This window comes from Hemitrygon akajei, chromosome 31 (genome assembly GCF_048418815.1).
Source record: "Hemitrygon akajei chromosome 31, sHemAka1.3, whole genome shotgun sequence".
NCBI lineage: Eukaryota > Metazoa > Chordata > Chondrichthyes > Myliobatiformes > Dasyatidae > Hemitrygon > Hemitrygon akajei.
Genome location: NC_133154.1, coordinates 30,248,803 through 30,270,752, shown reverse-complemented (window position 1 = coordinate 30,270,752; position 21,950 = coordinate 30,248,803). Strand labels below are relative to the sequence as shown.

At 43.4% G+C, this 21,950-nt stretch overlaps 1 protein-coding gene across 1 annotated transcript in view; it reads right to left on the bottom strand.

The window, feature by feature from the left end:
- Window positions 1–4,482: 4,482 nt before the first annotated feature.
- Window positions 4,483–21,950, bottom strand: part of LOC140719035 (guanylate-binding protein 1-like) — a 29,531-nt gene continuing 12,063 nt past the window's right edge. Inside the window, exons 2-10 of the mRNA XM_073033388.1 lie at window positions 19,028–19,261; window positions 18,403–18,530; window positions 17,734–17,843; window positions 15,971–16,158; window positions 14,351–14,596; window positions 12,658–12,938; window positions 11,227–11,439; window positions 9,852–9,945; window positions 4,483–6,501 (exon numbers count right to left, since the gene is read on the bottom strand). Of these exons, the coding sequence (XP_072889489.1) occupies window positions 6,158–6,501; window positions 9,852–9,945; window positions 11,227–11,439; window positions 12,658–12,938; window positions 14,351–14,596; window positions 15,971–16,158; window positions 17,734–17,843; window positions 18,403–18,530; window positions 19,028–19,238 (1,815 nt within the window). The 5' untranslated portion in view covers window positions 19,239–19,261 and the 3' untranslated portion in view covers window positions 4,483–6,157. The remainder of the gene's footprint in view (window positions 6,502–9,851; window positions 9,946–11,226; window positions 11,440–12,657; window positions 12,939–14,350; window positions 14,597–15,970; window positions 16,159–17,733; window positions 17,844–18,402; window positions 18,531–19,027; window positions 19,262–21,950) is intronic.

Genomic DNA, 21,950 nt, shown 5'->3' with positions numbered 1-21,950 from the left:
CAAACACCCTGTTGGGAACTCTTCTTCTGCTGGGCCACCTGATTTTTGTTAGTAGCAGGACATTGGTGTGCTCTTTGTCCAGGATTTCAATCAGATTTTTTAAACATTCTTGAGTGAACTGGTGTTAAAGCTACTAAATAGCCTTACTTCCTGAATCTTTTTTCTGTGACTGTATTTTCAAAAGCTTTAATCTGTTTGTTTAGAGATTCCAATCAATGTTTAAAATAATCAGCACTTTTATATATCATATGGCTGTGATTTGTAGTGAAGTGTGTTTTCAATTTTGCTGGAGCCATTGCTACATCTGCAAGTTGCTTTCCACAGACCAGATGCAATGGAATAGGACAACTTGGATCACCCGTCCATATAAAACCCGTCAATATGTACATTTAATTTCAAACACGGACTTTTTCATGTCCGTTGTTGCACTAGTGCAGTGAGATGACTCAGAAAATTGTAACTCTTCATCATTAACCTTATCAGAATTGTCCATAGGCCTAGGCCTAGAATCATCCTCTTCCATCTCATATCTCCTCCTCAAAAATCGGCACACAGGAACTGTCTTTAGAATGAAAATCTCCCTCCAATTTTCTACTACACTGGTAGTTTGTTTGCTCCCATAAGTTGGTTGGCGGCCGATAAGGAGATGTTGGAGGAGGTAATTCAGGAGAGAGAGTCCGACATTACAGACCAGTTGTGCGACTCCATTCAATGCCTGGAAAACACACTTCAGGCTCCTCTACAGCATACCACCTTCCCCTCTGTGCAATACAGTGCACACCAATTATCAGCCTACTGTCCTGCCCTCCATGCAGTACAGCACTCACCAATTATGAACAGCCTCCCCCATCTTGTGTTAATAACTGAGAATGGACACAAACATATAAACACTGTCCTACCGCACACTGCCATATTGGGCTGAGAGACCTCTAATGAGATTGCTAACGAGTCTGCTTGGTCACTAGGCCACCACTGGCACATCGCTTGTAGCTACAAGTTCAAAAAACAAAGTTTTTTTAAAATCATGATCTCTTGTGGAATCCTTAGCGACCTCAGGGAAACCTAGGGTTCCGTAGATCCCCGGTTGAGAAACACTGCTCCAGGCAATCTGTTGGACTGGGGATCATTTCCAACTGAGAAGTTACTTGTAAGGTACTCATTGCAAGTTTGTGAATGTTAGGGTTTGTGAGTGCGCTGAGTGATACAAGCTGGTTACTGGCTTGGTAACTGATTGAGATCCTTGATCCCAGCGCTGAGCCTATTTAATGAGATTGAGAACAGCTTCAGGCTGTGTAGCCCAAGTTTGTCGCTGCGCTGGGATATCGGTTCTAGAGTAAGGCACTAACCAGTGCTTGGACGATTTAAATGATGATCCAGATAGATAGGGAAGTCCAAGTGTCAGGACCAGAGGTGAGGGTCGTGCTGATCTTGCTTGCTCTCCTGCGGTGTTCGTTCCTCTCTCTGCAGCACCGAGGTTGTGAACTGCTCATTTCTGAGAGTTTTGTTACATTTTTGCCTGGCTAGTATGATGAACTAGGTTCGAGGCTTGGGCCTCCTCCTGCTGCTTCGGGGAGCAGATCTAAGGACAGAGTATTGGTGTGTGTGTGTGTGTGTGTGTGTGTGTGTGTGTGTGTGTGTGTGTGTGTGTGTGTGTGTGTGTGTGTGTGTGTGTGTGTGTGTGTGTGTGTGTGTGTGTGTGTGTGTGTGTGTGTGTGTGTGTGTGTGTGTGTTTATTTTCTCTTTCTCAGTGCAGTGGTTATGGTCTTTTTAAAAAAAGATAGTGTTTTTTGGGTTTCTTGCTTTGTGGCTGCCTGTATGCAAATAAATCTCAAGGTGTATAGTTAATACATTCGTTGATAATAAATGTTATTTGCATCTTTGAAAATGGAGGCTGGCCGGGACCAGAAACAATAAGGTGTTATAGGTCAGTCAGATATCACTAGCCAATGACACTGAAGTTTAACATCTGATAAGGATGAATATAAAAGCAGAGGCTTTCAAAGGCAAAATAATGATAATTTCAAAGATTATGCATCACAGAACAAGGGTGAGAAACCCTATGTGGAACACACGGAGAGTGGATTGCGACAACAAAGGACAACTGGCCAGCATAGACTCCTTTCCCTGGTTATTACCTTTTCTATTCTTTCACTATTCAGGACAGTCAGAGAAACTGAGTTGGTATGCACACAAATACTTAATGTATGAATTCACGTGCTTGTTCGTTCAGACAATAAAGAACTTGTTGATAATCACAAATTCTCTCTGTGGCTCTCTGATATTATTACAAGGTGTGATCCTTGTAACAGTGTAGATAGATGCAGACCAAAGATGAAGTATTCTAAAGGGAGGATAACACATCCTAGGCTGACACGGGAAGTCAAATAAAAGCAAACAAGAAGGCATACAATATGATACAAATTAATGCAATGCTAATGGATTAGGAAGCTTTTAAAAAACAGAAGAAGGGAACTAAAAATGCCATAAGGAGAGAAAAGATAAAATGTGAAGGTAGGCTAGCCAACAATATAAAAGAGGATATAAATATTTTTTCAACTATGTAAAGAGTAAAAGAGAGCCAAGAGTGGATATCAGATCACGGGAAAACAACACTGAGAATGGTAGTAATGGGGTCAAAGAAATGGTGGAGAAACTTATGAAATATTTTGTGTCAGTCTACACTGTTGCAGAAATTCAAGTGTCAGGGTACTGAAGCGAGTGTTGTCATTATTACTAAGAAGTTGCTCGGGAAGGTGAAAGGTCTGAAGGTATCTCAGTCACCTGGAGCCAATGGATGAAACCCCAGTGTTCTGAAAGAGGTAGCTGGAGAGACTGTGGAGATATTAGTAATAGTCCAGTGACTAGTGCTGTTCTGTAGGGGTTGATGACAGGAGTGCTTCTTTTCAAGTTATATGTCAGTGATTTTGATGACAGAATTGATGGTTTTGTGGCCAAGTTTGGTGGAGGGCCAGTTGAAATGAGGAAGGAGGGAGTATGCAGAATGATTTAGATTAGAGGAATGGGCAAAGAAATGTCAGATGTAATATAACGTAGGGAAGTGTTCTGATCATGCATTTGGGTACAAGGGTAAAGGGGCATAGCCTTTTTTCCAAATAGGAAGAAAATTCAAAAATCAGAGGTACATTGGGATTTGGGAGTCAAACAAGCTTTGGTTCCTGCTTGGAGACCCAACAAGCTGATTATTCCTCTCACCAAACAAACCAACTCAGCAGATACCTGTCAACTCTGCAAGGTCATCCAAGTCTGGTTCCCTGATTATTGTGCTTTCAATGGAGCCCTTTTCTGATTTAAAATCCAAAATACAGTTACCTGCACTAGAGAACTTCACAAGTTGAACTATAGTGATCTCACCAGAGTTGCTTATGGCGGCAAGGGCAAACATTGGCTCACCTTTCCCACCTCAACCATCACATTGAAAATTAACCAGCAGACATTTTGTTTCACACTTCAATTCCCAACTTAGTTTGGCCACAATGAGTTGGTTGATATTCATTAATGTGAGACTATCTTCATAAATGTCACTGATTCCTATTGTGATAATGATTCCAGTCAAGATGGCACCTCCATACAACACTCTCTTGGTCAACATCTTCTGGATAGATGACAAAACTATTTATTTCACTTTTTTATACATCTATTTTGAATGTGTTTCTGGAACTGCTATAGTCTGTGATTTACAGCTTAGAGATCGAGAGTGATCCAGCGCTTTGCTGTCTCTGAGAAGATTCTAGAAAGCAGTGAGGGTAGCCCTCAAGGCGAAGAAACTGCAATCCATTGTTCAACTCCATTTCACTGATTACTGCTTCCATTGTTCACCAATTAAAGCCCCTTGTGACTGTCTTTTGATGATGTTGGTGGATGTTACTGAGATTTCTGCAATTACCGATATGCACTATGGCCTATAAAATTTTCAGCCTTAGGGTTTTTATATTCTGTGTTTTTGGTTGGGGGGTGAAGGGGATTTGGTGGTTGATGTTCTTATTGCATTTTGTGTAGGTTAGGAAGTCCTGGGTTGATGTTCTCATTGTGTTTTTGTTAGTTTTCATGTGAGGGAGGGGGATTTGGGGGCTGATGTTTTGTTGCATTCCATGCAGGGGGACAAGGGTTTGGGTAGTTGATGTTTGTGATCCCAGTTTTTTTTTAAATCAGGGGGTGGTTGGGTGGGTTTGCTGTTTTGTTCTGAACTTACCCATGTTTTTTCTTTGTTTCATGGCTATCTGGAGAAAAAGAATCTCACAGTTCCATACTGCATACATACTTTGCTAATAACGGAATCTTTGAACCTTTCAAACAATAAGCTCCATTCTTACCTACAAAGATACAGCTGTCATATTCTTCTACTCCCCGGTATGTCCAAAATGCAATAGAGAACACCTCCTGTTTCACACCAGACCTTTATTGAAGTTTCACAGATTCATCATCATATACAAACTGCTAGTATTTAAATCCACACTTCCATGTGGTGGGATGAGGATCCAATATCTAAGTTCATCCACATGTATATATCATGATACTTATTATTGCAGTTACATTGATTTGGCTAATTGGAAAGATTACTGATCTGTTTAAAGTTATATTGTGTTTAAATGTAGCATCTATGTTATTTAACAAATCTATGACCTAAAATTATTCACTCAACCTATATAAAGCAATAACCTGCTGGAGGAACACAATGGATCAAGCAGTATCTGTGGTCAGAAAGGAACTGTCGACATTTTGGGTTGAGACCCTCTGCTGAGGACACCTCTATCAGTTCTAATACCTTATCTCGATCCAGCATCAATAATTCCTTCACCCCACACTCACCAACAGTTGCTGCTGGACCCACTGAAGATTCTCCCATCTTGCTGTTTTTGTTCCAGATTCCAGAACCTGCAATCTCACGTATCTCTGCTGAAAGTCATCTGTTCCCACATTTCAGCTTCCAATTGTTCATTGATGGCGGTTGCTTTTATTGCCTGGTTAATTAGTGTGATCCAGTAATCACACTGATCGTGGATTGATGGTGGGAATTTAGCAGCCAGAGGGAGATGACAAGTTCCCCATTAGCCTCTGGGAGGAAACTCTGCTGGTGAGAGAGAGATCCACAGAACACAGAGCAGAGTGGAGGAAGGCCACATTATCAACACAGGGTCAGTATTGAATATAGCGGACCACTGAGCCAGAACATTGAACCAGCTGATAAAGAGGATGCAGGAGCTGACATTCTGTGCTGGAGACAGTTTGATGAATTGCTCAAGTTTATAATTAAAGAACCAATTATTCAGGTAATTGTGGTACAGTGTAGACAGGTATATAAGAGGATTGAAAAAAACATGGATAAGAACTGGACATGTAGCTTTATAATTAGCTACCAATAACTAGGCAGAGTCCAGAATGCATAAAATGGTGCATGAGGAGATATTTGGTGGTGGTAACTCTGGAGTCCAACAACTGCAGGAGAAATGTCCACAACCCTGTCTCAGAGAAGAACTCATTGCATTGAAATCTAGACATGCTCACCTGGAGCAGGTAATGCATGAACACATGTAGAGGTTGTGAGTCTAAAAAGTAACAAGAATTGTTTGAAACTACTTGCTAAAGCTTTGACTTTTTGGACTAATCATGAAAGTTATCAGGCAAAATTATTGTGTGGTGTATTTCTTATGCACTGTATCAAATACAAAATAGAGGATTTAGTGTCCGTAGGCTGTGGGAAGGGATTTAGTGAGTGGAGGAGAGTGTCCATGGGCTGTGGGAGGGGCTTCGATTGTTGGGGATAGACAGTGATTGGGGAGAATGTCCATGGGAGAGTGTGGGACATATTACACTGGGTAATGGGGAAATGATGATCTCATTCACATCCCTGGAATTCTGAGATTCACCAGCTGGAATCTGTGGATAAATTGGGGGGAAAAAGTCCTGACTCTACTTTAAATGGCCAGTGCATGAGTCCACGATATCTGGCTGGGAATTGGATGTGGAATGTGTGGGGTGGACAATATTTGGGACCCAGTTCATTGATCAGACATGGGGTAAAGGGTGGGGTTTGTTGAAATCTGTTAGGAATATCATAGGGTTGGTGCTGTGGACACATTTCTAAATGACACATCTTTTTTGTCTGCTTTCCTGCTCAGGATGTAAATGGTTTTACCACTTAGCCTGTGATTTCCATCCACAGCCTGAACTCAGCAGCACTCTCCCTTAAGAACATCATGAAACTCCATTTTGATGTCACTTCATATTTCTTCATCAGGTAGTCATACATCTGCTGAGCCCTTTCTGCATCCTCCATCCTGCCCTCAGCTTTGTATTTCTCAATCTCACTCCTCGTATGCTCCATGGCTTCCTTCAGCTCCTCCATACTGCACTCTTTACCCTCCTCAAACTTTTTCCTGATCTGCTCCACGATCTCCTCCTTCCTGTGTTTCTCAGCCGCCTTCCTCTCCTGCTCCATCTTCTCCATCTCACTTTTCACCCTGGAGAGTTCCTCTTCCAAAGCTGACAAAAGGGGCAGAGGATGAATTGATTAGTTTGTGCAGAGAGTGGTGACAGGGTTACATCTCTATGTGTGTGTGACAGGACACTGAGAGGGAGATTTACTCACTGTTCAGCCAATAATAACACACATAAAATGCTGGAGTAACTCAGCAGGTCAGACAGCATCTATGGAAATGAATAGATGATCAACGTTTCACTGGAGACCTGGTTTTAGGACTGATAAGGAAGGGGGAAGGCAGAATAAAAAGGTGGGAGGAGGGGAAAGCTATTAGCTGGAAGGTAATAGGTGAATCCAGATGGGTGAGAAAAGTCCAGGGCTGGAGAGGAAGCAATCTGATAGGAGAAGAGAGTGGACCATAGGAGAAAGGGAAGGAGGAGGGAACCCAGGGGATGGTAATAAGCAGGTGAGTGGGGTATAGATGAAAAAGCGGGGGAATTTTTTTTACCAGAAGGAGAAATCAACATTCATGTCATCAGGTTGGAGGTTTCCCAGACGGAATATATGTTGTTATTCCTCTACCTTGAGTGGGGCCTCTTCTTGGCACAAGATGAAGCCATGGACCAACATGTCAGAACGGCAATTGGAATCAAAATGTTTGGCCATTTGTGACAGATGGTGTGGAGGTACCCGATGAAGCTGTCTCCCAATTTACGATGGGTCTCACCAATGTAGAGTAGGCTGTATCGGGAGCAGCAGATACAATAGATGACCCCAACAGAGTTGTACCATGGCAGATTATTTGGGGGGGGGGGGTGTGGGGCATGGTTAGAAACGAATGAATGGGAGTGTTCCCTACCAAAAGAGGAGAGGGCTGATAAAGATATGTTTAATGGTAGGATAAACATATGTTTAATGGTAAGATCCTTTTGGAGATGGCAGATGTTGCAGAGGACAATGTACTGAATGTAGAGGCTGATGGCGTGGTAGGTAAGGACAAAAGATACCAAAACACTGTCAAGACTACAGCGAAATGGGCTGAGTGTGGCTAGTCAGGAAATGGAAGAGATGCAGGTGATGTCAGCCTCAATAGTGGAGGGAGGAAAATACCATTCTTAAAAGGACATGATTGATCAACCTGTTTTCTTTCCAAAATGTCATTTTTAGAAATTTTTCAGATTATTCTTTACAAATATGCATGCCATCAAAAGCAACATATTTAAAGTCTCATCTCTGTCCTCTTCCTCAATCTCCTCCACTCCTTGGTCGGCTCCCAAATATACTCCTGACACAAGAGACAAATGTGAGCTTTACCCATGGCCTTTAGGGAGGGGGAAGCTCCCCTGCTTTCCTTCTCCATCTCTCACAACAGTCAGAAGAAATCTTTGAAATGGGTTGTTCTCCAGCCTATTAAAGTGCTGTACGTGGACAATGCCCACATGTGTGATAGAATGAGCTCTTCCCACAACAGGTGGTGGTCCGAGCACAGCACCAGGTGTATAGGAGAATAGAGCGGACATACCACATGAGCTAAGCCATTTCCACGCTAGAAGTAAATAGCCATTGGCATCTTTTTCCATGGAGTAGGATGAGTGAAATTATTGTACAGGACACATGGGAGTCCATCATCTCACTGTCTATGGACACCAACACCACAATTACCATAAGTACCTGTCCCCCTCCAGGCAGAAGTCACTCCTACCTGACACGTGCATTTCTCAATCTGTAGAGGGTGTCCCATACCCACCAGCTTGTTCCACCTCCTAGACAATCCTAACATCAGGATCAGTGGTGGAGGAATCCTCAGACACCTCAGGGTAATCTGAGCCTGTTGGTGACCACAGGGGAGGGACCTCTCCACATCAGGAGTCGGACCGAAGGATGGATTCATTGTTCCTGGCTCAGAAAGTCTATCCTGAGGTAGACAGGAGCAAGTCCCCTCACCGCAGCTCTTCACCCAGTCTCTGAACCCTGGTAAACAAGTCCAGGAAAAATATTCCTCATTCTAAAAAGGGCAGCTCTTGGCCTACCGTGAAGTCTGAACATAAAACGCAACCTATATTGCCTGAGTCCTCCTCTTTACCTAGTTCACTGCCCCAGCAGCAACACTGGGCAACCCCCAACCACCCTTACTCTGCCCCATGAGAAAGGTTGGTGTCCTACAGATTTTTTCCATTCCCATCACCCACGGCCACAATTGGGTAAATACCGGGGCCCCACTCCATGTGGACTGTGTTTATAATCTACACCAGCCAAATTGTCCCTCATCCTGTTGTATTCTCCCTTGTTTTGGTATAATACACCCGGTCTGGATTAAACTATTGACTTTCCATTTGTATGAGAAATTCATTTATACTCTGATCACCCTTTCCAAGATGATCTGTAACTACAAGGTTTTTACCCTCTCTCATTACCCAGAATGAGGAAAATATAGCACCTTCCGTTGTAGGTTCATAAAAACATTTTTTTTAGAAAGCTATCACAGATGCATTCTATGAGGTCCGGCTCAAGACTGCCTTGAAAAATTTGATCTATCCACTCAATGAGCAAGTCACCATCATACCTGCTGATCTATTCTAACATGCCTCTGCCACTGTAATATTATTATTTCATGCCACCACAGGGTCCTAATGCTCCTTGTCTTCTAACATCTTTCCCCACTCACTCCTGGTCTGCCATGACTCCCAATATACCACAACCCCTTAACCTCTCTGAGACCTCCGCTTTTTGCCTCTCTACTTCCTACAATTCCTTCAACCCTTCACCCAACCCTAACCCCAACCCCACCTCCTGCCATGTCTTCAATACCCTTTCTAATCTTCTTCTCTCAGAAGTGGAGTGTTCTGTCCTTAGCAAGGACTCTTCCTTCTTCTCCATGTGCTAACACTTCAGTGAGTTCAGAATTCAGAATCAGGTTTATTATAACCAACGTATGATGTGAATTTTTTCTATGTGGCAGCAATACCATTTCGGGCAAAGACATATTGTCTATACATCTCAAAAATAAATGACCAGTGTACAATAAAGAGTTAATGAGTTGGTATTTATGCTCGAGTTCTAATAACATTATATGCTAAGCCCTTCCGTTGTCTCTGCACCTATATCTCTTCAACAAGAATTACCCACTCCTCATTGATAACCCTTACTCCTGCCACAACCTCCTCCTCTTGGGCAGCCACTCTGGATTTCTATTTGTGTTCTTCAAGAAACCCAACACCAACTTTTTCTTCACGTGAACATGTCCAAGAACATCAGCACACCCTCTCCCTGAAGGACTTTGGTCCTTCTGATGAACTCAAGTGAAGTAAGCAGGAGGGTCTCACATTTTTAGTTTTCCGATTCAAAGAGTTAATTTTAAATCTACAGTTTCACCTTGACATCAATATTTTGACCACTTTGTTTATTTTCTCACCAGAATATTTCTCCGTCATCTCGCTGTCCATCTTCTGCACCTGCTCTAAACGAGGTTTTTCCTTTTCCAGGAAGTGGGTGAGGACAGCCAACCCCTACAGAGAAGAGGAGATACAATCATTCATGTTCAACTCACTCCCATCACAGCAGTCCACAGAGACCAGACACAGGCTCTCACCATCAAACGTCTAGTGCTAGGGATTGATACACAATTAGAAAACTTCTCTTACCAATCAACAGGAAATTGGTAGGACCACGATTGGACACTACATGCAACTTATACTGTGGCAATGAATGAAGGCAGAACATCTTTTTAAATGACACAAGGATAAGTTGTAGAAGTTACACACAGAGGTGACGAAGAGTAGAGAGATGGGTTCTGTGAATGGACAAGGATCAGGCAACTCGAGCACAACGTGGGATAATGCAAAATATCCAATATGGCAGAAAAACAAATAGAAGCTTATTATCCAAACGGGAGAGTTTGTGAAGTTCTGAGATGTAAAGGGATCTGGGTGTCCTAGTGCAGGATTTGCAAAATATTTGTATGCAAGTAAGTGGGAGGGATAGAGTGTGTAACAAAAGTAGAAGGTTAATACTTCAGTTCTATCAGGTTTTGGACAGTATAGGTCTCTTTTAACACTAACACACTGGAAGCAGTTCTGGGATTGGTTCCTGGACTGATACCTGGAAGGAGAGGTTACCTTATGAGAAAAGGTAGGACAACTGGGACTAGACACTTCTGTGTGAAAACCTAGATCTAGGAGTCATGGACTGGATTGGTTAGTGTGTGGAAAATGGTCATGAACTGCAAGCTGGAATTTGATAAAAAAAAGATAGATTGATCAACAGAAATATGACGCAAACATTTTTTCCCTCAATGCCTGATTGGTTTTTGGAACTCTCTCCATTGAAGCATAGTGGAAGCAGAAAGTTAACGTTTTTTAGGGAAGAGATTGGAAGGTTTCGAAACCCAGCATTAAAAAGATAATTCCCACAGCCCATGGATACTGTGGTTGATCACTGACTCTTCACCCACTGAATCCTCTCTGACATCCCACAGACATCTCCCCCATCATGAACTCTTCTCACCCATGGAATCGCATCCCACAGTCTCACAGGCACTCATCACTGAGAAACCCTACCCACTGAAATCCTACCACTGACAGAGTACCATAACTGGTTTCCCGATCATAGAATCACTACACCCAGTTAATCCCATTCCAGATGTTTCAGAGAGTGGAAATCAAATTCACTTTTGCTGGCTGACTGGAAGGAAGAAGAGGGGGGGAATTTTCTGAATCCTGGTAAGGCAGAGGAAAGAAAAGCTATGAGAATTGTAAAGTAAATGCCTTTCTCTATAATATTGAACACACCTCCATCTCATTCTTGGTCTTCTCTTCATAATGCTTGATGGCCTTATCAAGTTCTGCCTTCAGCTCCTGGAAACCACCAGGTCTCCGGTAATGTCCAGATGCTAGGTTTTCTTTAATTGATGACATTTCTTTTGCTAGATGTGCCTTACATTGCTCTTCTGACTTTTCCTTGATCTTGGCCACAAGAGACTTGTAAGTGGAATTCATCATCTCCTGAGAATGAACAAAAGATATACAGTAAACTAGGAGACCAAGTATTGTACACTGATCAGTGTCTCTCAATCTCTCTCACTAAGGGGCAGATCTCTACACTGGCCAGTGTCTCTCAGTCCCTCTCTCCCAGGGAGAGATCTGAACACTAACCAGTGTCTCTCAAGGGGAGATCTATACACTGACTAGTGTCTCTCTAGGGAAGACCTGTACACTGGCCAGTGCCTCTCAGACCCTGTCTCTAAGGGGCAGATTTGCACACTACTAGGGGTGATTAATAAGTTTGTGGCCTAAGGTAGAAGAAGTCAATTTTAGAAAACCTAGAACATTTATTTTTCAACATATTCCACTCCTACATGTACACATTTAGTCCAGCGGTCATGGAGCATACGGATGCCTTCTTTGTAGAAGTGGTCCACAGCAGGGGTGATTGATAAGTTCATGGCCTAAGGTAGAAGGAGATGAGTTATTAACTTCAAACTTTCTGCATCATCACTCAAAGAGTTGAATAGCACGTGCATGTAACGAGAGTGTCTTGGACTTCCAGGTGGTGCACAGCAGGGATGATTGTTAAGTTCATGGCCTAAGGTGAAAGATGAGTTATACAGCTCTCGTTACATGCACGTGCAGTTCATTTCTTTGAGTGATAATGCAGAAAGTTTGAAGTTAATAACTCATCTCCTTCTACCTTAGGCCATGAACTTATCAATCACCCCTGCTGTGGACCAGTTCTGGAGGTCCAAGACGCAGACTTCTACAAAGAAGGAATCCATATGCTCCACAACCACTGGACTAAGTGTGTAAATGTAAGAAAAATAAATGTGCTAGGTTTTTAAAAATTGACTCCTTCTACCTTGGGCCACGAAGTTATCAATCACCCCTCGTAAATTTATCTCTAAGTTGCACTCTCACAGGGAGAGATCTGTGCACCGACCAGTCTCTCTCAGCCCCATTCTCTCTGGGGTATATCTGACCACTAGCTGTACCTCTGAGTTGTGCATTCTCAGGGAGAGATCTCTACACTGACAAGGAGTGATCCGTATACAAACTGGTGCCTCTCTGCCACTCTCACTCAGGGAGTGACCTGCACTACCCAGTGTTTCTCAGCCCCTCACTTTCAGTATTACTGTCTGTCTCCCAGTCTATGTTGGTAAGTGTTGGGTCCAGGGATTGGTGTTCGGAGATGAGACATTTGGTAATCACTGAACATGAGAAGCTCACCTCTAGCTGTATGATGTATTTGCCACTGTTGTTGTTCATAGATTTTTTGTGGAAGATATTGAATGCCTCTGTGCTCCTCGCATTGTGATTCTCTCTGAGTTTGCTCATAGTAAGACAGCCAGATTCTGAAAATCTTTTCATTTCATTTTCATAGAATTTCAGGGCTTCATCTACAGCTGCTTGGTTTTCCACCTCCACTAATTTAGCAACACTGCTCTCCACACATGGTAGGACCCCATCTGCCATCATGCCCACGTATGCCTTGGCCAATTCAACAAATCCTGTAAGGAATATTTCTGGAGATCAGTGCCTGGAGATCTGATCACACTATCAATTCCCACTCTCCACATCCAACATACCCAACCCATTTTCACTCACATCCATTCACCACCCCCTCCAGTTCTCTCCCATTGTTCATACTCCCAAGAGGACCCAACTCCTTTCCCATTCATTCACACGATCCAAATTTCCAACCCTTCCCATTCATTCTCAGTGGACTCTATCTCTTTCCATTCACTCCTCCCCTCTACACTCCATGCCACACCATCCCACTCATTCCCATTAATTGTATTCCCATAAGGATTCCAATCTTCCCATTCCCTTCCATTCTACACACTTACAATGAGATTCTAATAACTTCTCACTCACATCCCTTGTACATCCCATTTGTACGCCTCCAAATCTCTTCCCTTTCAATCTCACTGTCCACATTTCCATTTATTCTGATAAGATATTCCCATTCCATGTGAGTGTTTTGGGCTAAGGCCCTTCATCAGGACTGGAAAGGAAGGGGAGAAATCATAATAAGAAAGTGGGAGTGGGGGGATTAAGTCCAAGGTGGCATGTGATAGGTGAAAACAGGAGAGGAGGAGGAAAGAGCTGGAAAATTGATTGGTGGAAGAGATAAAGGGCTGGAGTAGTGAAAATCTGAAATGAGAGGGTAAAAGATTATGGAAGAAAGGGAAGGGGGAGGAGCAACAAAGGGAGGTGATGGGCAGGGAATAAGTTAGAGAAATCAATGTTCATGCCATCAAGATGGAGGCTACCCAGACAGAATTTGGCCTCATCATGACAATAGAGAAGGCCTCGCAGTGATATTTTCAAAATAGGACCGAAGTAGAACTGAAATGGATGGCTACTGGGAAATTCTGCTTTTTCTGGAGGACAGAGTGAAGATGCTGAACCTGTTGGCATGAACGTAGAATGCTTGAACTACTGGTATAGCCCAACCACGCCCCCCCCATCTCCTTCACCATTCTCCATTCTTGTCTTCCTCTCACACCTTCTCACATGCCTATCACCTCCACGTGTCCTGCTTCCCCTTCCCCTTCCCTTTCTTATATGGTCTTCAGTCCCCTTCTATAAGATTTCCCCTTCTCCAGCCCTTTATCTCTTTCACCGATTGACTTCTCAGCTCCTTTCTTCACCCTTCCCCCTCTCCTGGTTTCACTTTGTACTTCTTCCCCTCCATCATTTTCTTATTCTGATTTTCTCCCCTTCCGTTTCAGTCCCGAGGAAGAGACACAGTGCGAAATGTTGACTGTTTACTCTTTCCATACATGTCGCCTGGCCTACTGAGTTCCTCCAGCATTTTGTGTGTGTTGCTTTGGATTTCCAGCATCTGCAGATTTTCTTTTGCCAGTTTAGTGTGTTATACTGAAGAGAGGTGGTGAGGTTTTGCCCGGTTACTCACTTCTGCCCGTGACCAGCTGACCCCCAACAACTCTCTTGAGTTTCTTGTGGGTGTGAATGTAATTGAGGAGGTTCTGCCGCTCCATAACAAAATCCTCATCCAGATCCTTGTCCTCCAATTCCTGGATATGCTTGAGTTTCTTCCGGTGTGTGGGAATGGGAAATGCAAAGCAGCAACGTGAGGGAAAATGATTGCGGATACACCTGCGGAGTTCATTATATTTCTTGTCCTGCTCACTGATCTCCCCTGTAAAACAGAACCAGGAATCAGGCAGGAATCACCCTTACTGAGTCTGTTCTCCCATTCCCAACATGGTGACTGTTACCCACAGGGCGGAATAGGGAGGAATAGGGAGGAATAGGGGAAGGACAGAAGGAAATAGAGGGGAGGCAGTTTGTGAGGTGTGATGGTGAGGGACAGGATGTGTGGGAGGGGCATCAAGTGCATTGTATTTGGGTCATGGGTGACTTGTCATGGAGGGGAATGATGTGACATTGGTGTCAAACAAGGTAGTTGAGGATCATATTGTTTGAGAGGGGTCTGTGTGTGGGAGAGTGTGTGCACCCAGCCAATTAGATGAAACTGGTGTCAGCTGTGTGGGAGTGGTGCATTTATTCCATCAAACCAGAGGACAGTGTACATGGGAATCACAATATTGCAGGGTATGTGAATGAGAACAGGGCAGGGGAATGCAGAGTATGTGGGGAATGAGAGATGTCAATGAGCTGGGAGACCCCGGAGTGTGTGTGCACAAATTCTCAAAAGTAACAGATTGCCCCTTCCTCCACCACCCTCTCACACACTGAATTCTGAGATCTAGGCCTCATGTGGAGCCAGTGATCATTAATGGAGAATGTGTGGAGCAGGTTAAGACCTACAAGTATCTGGGAGTACAGTTAGACGAGAAGCTAGACTGGACTGCCAACACAGATGCCTTGTGCAGGAAGGCACAGAGTCGACTGTACTTCCTTAGAAGGTTGGCGTCATTCAATGTCTGCAGTGAGATGCTGAAGATGTTCTATAGGTCAGTTGTTGAGAGCGCCCTCTTCTTTGTGGTGGCGTGTTGGGGAGGAAGCATTAAGAAGAAGGACGCCTCACGTCTTAATAAGCTGGTAAGGAAGGCGGGCTCTGTCGTGGGCAAAGTACTGGAGAGTTTAACATCGGTAGCTGAGCGAAGGGCGCTGAGTAGGCTACGGTCAATTATGGAAAACCCTGAACATCCTCTACATAGCACCATCCAGAGACAGAGAAGCAGTTTCAGCGACAGGTTACTGTCGATGCAATGCTCCTCAGACAGGATGAAGAGGTCAATACTCCCCAATGCCATTAGGCTTTACAATTCAACTGCCAGGACTTAAGAACTTTTTTTTAAAGCTATTATTAATGCTTTTTGAGTTAGTGATTTAGATGCATATCATATTATTACTGAGTTAAGTATTGTATGTAATGAGTTTTTGCTACAACAAGTGTATGGGACATTGGAAAAAAATGTTGAATTTCCCCATGGGGATGAATAAAGTATCTATCTATCTATCTATCTTCAACCCTGTTCCCTCCCTTCTCTGGCCCATTTCCAAGTTCACCCTATCTCCTCAGAGACTGGCACTGCCACATACTCACTGTCCCTCAGTTTCAGATTGTACTCCAGGTACTCATTCGGAATCATATCTTTTCCATCGATGTTCATTTCCAGTGTCATATCACGGATCACCCAGACAAATTCAGGGAAGAAACGGACATAGTCCCAACTGTTACATCCATCAGGCTGGGACTTTATCAGGATCCGCTTAGACAGTTCAGTCACAAAACTAAGAGCAACATCAAGGATAAAGGAATGAATGGTTGGCAGGAAAGTAGTGAGGAATGTCAGTCACTGTACAGATCTGCCCCTGAGAGAAGAACTGAGAGGTGCTGGTCAGTGTACAGATTTCCCCATGAGACAGAGAGACTGAGTAGCACCAGTCATTGTACCAGTCATTCTTGCTGGCAGTAGAGAACCCTGGATGTCAAGGATTATTGTAATTCTGGTCATGAAAAGAGGAAGTTTTGATGAAGATGAAGGTAGCTAGGACTAGTGAATCATTGAATATATATGGAGGATGCCAGTGTAAACTCAAGTTGAAATTTGGAGGACAAAAGGGAGATTGGGGTGACTTTAGCTAAGAAAATTAAGGAGAAGTCCAAGTGACTTTACAAATATATTAATGAAAAAAGAGTAAAATGGGGTGACTAGTGCACCTGAAAGATCAAGGTGGAAAAGTATGTGTGGAACTGCTGGAGATGGACAGTTCTCAAAGATGATTTTACTGTCACTGTGGACAGTGAAGAGGAGTACCAGCAAGTGCAGTGGGATCTTGGTCAGCTGGCAGCTGGGCTCAGGAATGTCAAATGGAATTCAGATAAGTAAGTAGAGTTACATTTTGGAAGGACTAATCATTGTAGGAGTTTTACATTAAATGCAAGGGCTCCAGGTCCCATTGGAGTAGAGGTGCACAGTTCTCTTAAAGTAAAGAGGATGGGGGAGTGAAGGAATTTTGGGAAGGCTGGCCTTCATCAGTTAATGAACTATATTTGAAGTGGGTGGTGACACTGCAATTGTACAAAGCGTTAGTGTGGTTACACTTTTGTATTGTGTACAGTTTTGGTCACACAGTTATAGCAAGGATATGATTAAACCAGAACGAGTACAACAAAACATTTAGAAGGATGTTGCCAGGAGTAATGGAACTGAGAAGTTAAACAACTTGGCCTTTATTCTTTGGAGCATAGAAGATTGAGGGGTGATCTCATAGCTGTAATACCAAAATCATGAAGGACATTACTAGGGTCAGTGATCTTTGTAAGGTTGAGGAAATAAAAACTACAGGATATAATATTACAGTTAAAGTGAAATGATTAATAAGCACCTGAGATGTCAATTCATATTGACAGAGGGTGGTGATTATATTGAACCAGCCAGCAGAGGAAGTGGGTGAGGCACGCACATTAGACACATTTACGAAGTATATGGATAGGTCTGAAGATGACAATAATTCAGAGGGATATGGGAATATGCTGGAAAATGGAATGAGAAAAAATTTTATTTGGTGTGGACAAGCATGGCTGAAGGGATACTTTTCCTGCTGTAAAACTCAATGATTCTGCGATTGAGAGACAATGGTCACTATACAGATATAAGCCAAAAGAAAGGACAGAGAAACATCAGTCTGTGCACAGATATCCCAATGAGAGAGACAGGGGCTATAATATCTCCCCAAGAGAGTGGGATTGAGAGACATCGGTCACTGTGCTGATATTCCTGAGAGAGAGGTACTGAGAGACACTGGTCACTGTTGAGATATCATCCTGAAAGAGAAGGACTGGGAGACACCAGTGAAGGATACTGTAGGTCTTGTAGGGATTGCTGGTCTATGTTTCTTTGCCCATTGTAAATGAGGATGCTGCTCAGAAGGATAGCCAGTGAATAGATGGAATTGTCATTGTGTTTGTCTCCCTGCAGGTGAACAGACAACCAGTTAGTGAGAGCTCTTGCTCAGAGATCAGTCTAATGGATAAGCATCTGTACATTTCTTGCTCAGTCTTTACAGAGGTTGGTGGGGTTTACAGAGGCTTCACTCCACAGCATCCTTGCTGTCAATGCCACCAGGAGCAGATGTATGGCCAAGGAAAGACTTACAGACAGAATCTGGGCCAGTGCTCTCCACCACAGTGCTCGGAGAGAGCACACTCTCATGGCATCTTATCATCCTTTTCATTTGGGAGGATGAGGATGGGAATTGGTGTGGGTGGGACAGGAAATGGAGTGGGTAATGGTCTTGGACCACATGCAGTTCTAATGAAACATATGGCAGATTTCCTCCCTGAACTTCAGCATGAATCTGTGATAAAAATGTTAACCAATTAATAAAGTAATTCATTAATTTTTACTTTAAATCTAGATTGTAAACTGCCACACTGCCTGTGGTGGGATTTGAACTCTGGTCTGTGGGTTACCCGTTTGGTAATGAAACCACTGTTCTGAGGAGGGGGATAGTTGTGAAGGAGGGACTGACCTTGTCAGGATCTCCAAAACCCTCGGTGTCCAACAACAGGAGGACCTCATTGGGTCTCTCAGGAAGGAATTGACACAACATCCAGATTCCTTTGGTGTGAGACTGGATGTTTGAATCCACTGAGAATCCTGCAGTGGGAGAGAGACAGAGAGGCAGAAAGGTAAACTTTGCAAATACAAATGCCAAATTCCATAGCCCAAAGATGTGCAGGTTGTGAGTACCCTATACCCCGTTTGTGAGAGAGTGATAGGGTTTGGGAGGAATTGTTGGGAACATGGGAAGAATGATTGTTGTAGAGTTTGTCTAAAAGAACGATTGATGGTTGACTCAGAGTTGGTTTTACAGCAAGTAACTCTGGTCACCATTAATGAGACCAGTGTTCTCTTGCATCCGAGATATGAACCAAGCTGTTGAAATTCCCCAAGTGTCTTTAGATCCATTGCCAAAAACAGTGATGGGAACACCAACATGACACCAACGGATGTCTCCAGTACATCTCCCACTACTGACAGCTTGACAACGCAAGTGTGCTCTGTGTGTCCCAGGTCTCAGGATAATTTCTGCAAGAGTGATAGTAAATAAAGGTGAAAGGTTAAAGGTGGAAGTTTACAGCCACTGCCCTTACCATTCTTGCCACCTGCGAGACAGTTCATGAGGTAGGACTTCCCTGTACGAGCAGCACCAACCACAGCCACAACAAGCATCGGATCCTCAATAGACCGCAGGACCTTCAGAGCCTCTGGGTTAAGCTGCAGCTTCCCATCCTTGTTATCAACCAGCAACAAGGGTTCTTCCATTTTCATCTTGTTGGCAGCAGGGTCCCCAGTTACTGACATTTGACAGTCGTTTCCTGAAATGTCTGCCAAGTCAGAGCAAGGGCATCACACACAGTTTGAATCAAAATGAATGGAACAGACAAGGCACAGAGCACATCAGTAAAACAACTGCATCTCAATCCTGAATCCATGGAGTAGATCACAAACATTAATTTACTCACTGGGAACTGTTAATTTACAGTTAACAATTCCGGATACCATGGATTGGATCCCAGCCTCTAGATTACTCCCGGGATTCTGTTATTTTATATATAGTCCCTCTGGACACCTGGAATAGATTATGGCCTGTAACTAACTCTTGGGAATCTGTTATTGAACATATAATCTCCCCAAATCCCTGCATTAGATCCCTGCCTCTAAAACAGTCCCAGTGATCTGTTTATTTTCTGTATGAAACCGCCAACCCCCTGGATTAGGTCTCAGCTTGTAACTAATTCCCAGTTGTCTATTGTTGAATAACATCACGCCACAAAGAACCCTTCTGTTACTCACTCCAAGGGATCTGTTGTGATATTGTCATGGTCTTGACTGAACAGCAGCTGGCATCCAAGATCCAGTGCTCCAGTTGCCCGGAGTATGGTCATCTGCCACTGTCTCTCAGAGACTCAGACTGCCAATTATTGCCTGCCATATTCCTTCATGGGAAGTCTGTACTTAAAGGCCTCCTATTGAGTACTCAGTACTCAATCATAGGAGTTCTATTTCTAGTACTACTGTTTGTGATTTTTGCTTTTGGATTTTGTTTGTATCACCCTTTTTACTTTGAATTTATTCTGGACCGTACTCTGGACTTGGTCTCTCATTACAGCATGATTGAGCCATCATGAACTCAGCAATGTATGAATCACACTGGCCTACCAGCGAGCAACTGTAGGCAGGCCTGACAACATACTTTGGAAGAGCCTCACCACTCTCCAGAAACTCTCACACTCCAGCAGGCAGGATCCAAGTTTGTTCTGAGCTGCTGCCAGATCCAGACACGTTCAAGCTGGAGATTCTGTTAATAATCGTCTATCCTCCATTATCCTCCTCAAAGCCCCGTGCTTCTTTCTTGACAAAAGAACCAACTAATTGCCCTCCACCACCACCCTCCTCTGTCTGAAAGAACTGGTCCTCACCCTGAAAGTCTTTTTCTTTGGTTCCTCTCACTTTCTCTAAAGCCAAATGGTAGCTATGGACACTCGTGTGGGCCCAAGCTAAGGAGATCAATGCTGAGTGTATAAATATGTTAAAGCATTTAGAGGTCAAGGAGGAGGAAGTGTTGTGTCTCCCCATGAGTATTAAGGTGGATAAGTCCCCAGGACCTGATGGATTTACCACAGGTTATTGAAGGAAGCAAGAAGCAAGATTGCTGGGGCCTTGACCAGTATCTTCATGTCCTCTCTAGCCACAGGCAAGGAATTGGAGGTTGGTGAGTGGCTAATGTACCTCTATTTAAGAAGGAAATGAAGGAAAATCGTCAGAACTATGGACCCACGTCAGAAGTAGTGAAATTACTGGAGAAAATTCTTAGACATAGGATAAATGAGCCTCTGGAAACTCATGGCTTTGTGTGGGGCAGGTTCTGTCTTACTAACTGGATTGAATTTTTGACAAGTGATGGGAAAGACTGATGAAGGTAGGGCAATGGATGTTGTCTTCATGGATTTTAGGAAGGTGTTTGAAAAAGTCCCTCTTGGGGTCTATTCCAGGTAATTAACATACATGAGATTCACAGCGAATTTGCCATTTTGATTCAACCTGGCTTGCACATAAAAAGAGGGTAGTGGGTGAAGGGACTTACTCAAGCTGGGTGTCTGTAATTAGTGGTGTCCTGCAGGGATCTGTGCTGGGATCTCTGATATTTGTGAAGTATATGAATGACCTGGATGAAAATGCAGACGAGTGGGTTAGTAATGATACCAAGATTGGTGGAGTTGTGGTTAGTGTAGAAGACTGGCCAAGAATACAGCATGGTACAGATTAGTTACAGATATGGGCAGAGAAATGGCAGATGGAGTTTAACTCATATTAATGTGCGGTGTTGTACCTCGGAAGGGCAAATGCAAGGAGACGGTTTACTGTCCTTAACAGTGTTGCTGAGCAGAGAGATCTTGGGATCCAAGTACTTGCTCCTTAAAAGTGGCTACACAGGTCATGGTGATGGTTAAGAAGGCACATGGAATGTTTGCTTTAATTATCGAGGCATTGAGTTCAATATTCAGGAGGTTATGTTGTAAATTTATAAAGCTCTGATGAGTCCACATCTGGAGTATTGCATGTACTGTAGTTCTGGTTATACCAATACAGGAAGAATGTCGAGGATTTGGAAAGGGTGCAGAAGAGGTTTTGCAGGAGGCTGCCTGGTTTAGAGGGCATGTGCTATCATGAGAGGCTAGATAAATGGGATGTTTTCTTTAGAGTCACGGAGGCTGAGGAGAGATCAGATGAAAGTTGTAAGATAATGAAATGCATAGATAATGTAAACAGGGAGTATATGTTTCCCAGGGTTGAAAGAAAGAGGTGCTGCATTGAAGGTGAGAGAGGGTAGTTTCAAAGAGGATGTGAGGGGTAATTTTTTTACTCAATGTGGTGGATGCCTGGTATGCACTGTCTGGTATAGTGGTAGAGGCAAATAACTTAAAGGCTTTTAAGAGATATTTGGATGGGCACATAGATGTAAGGAAGATGGAGAGATATGGACATTGTGTAGGTAGGAGGGATTAGTGTTTG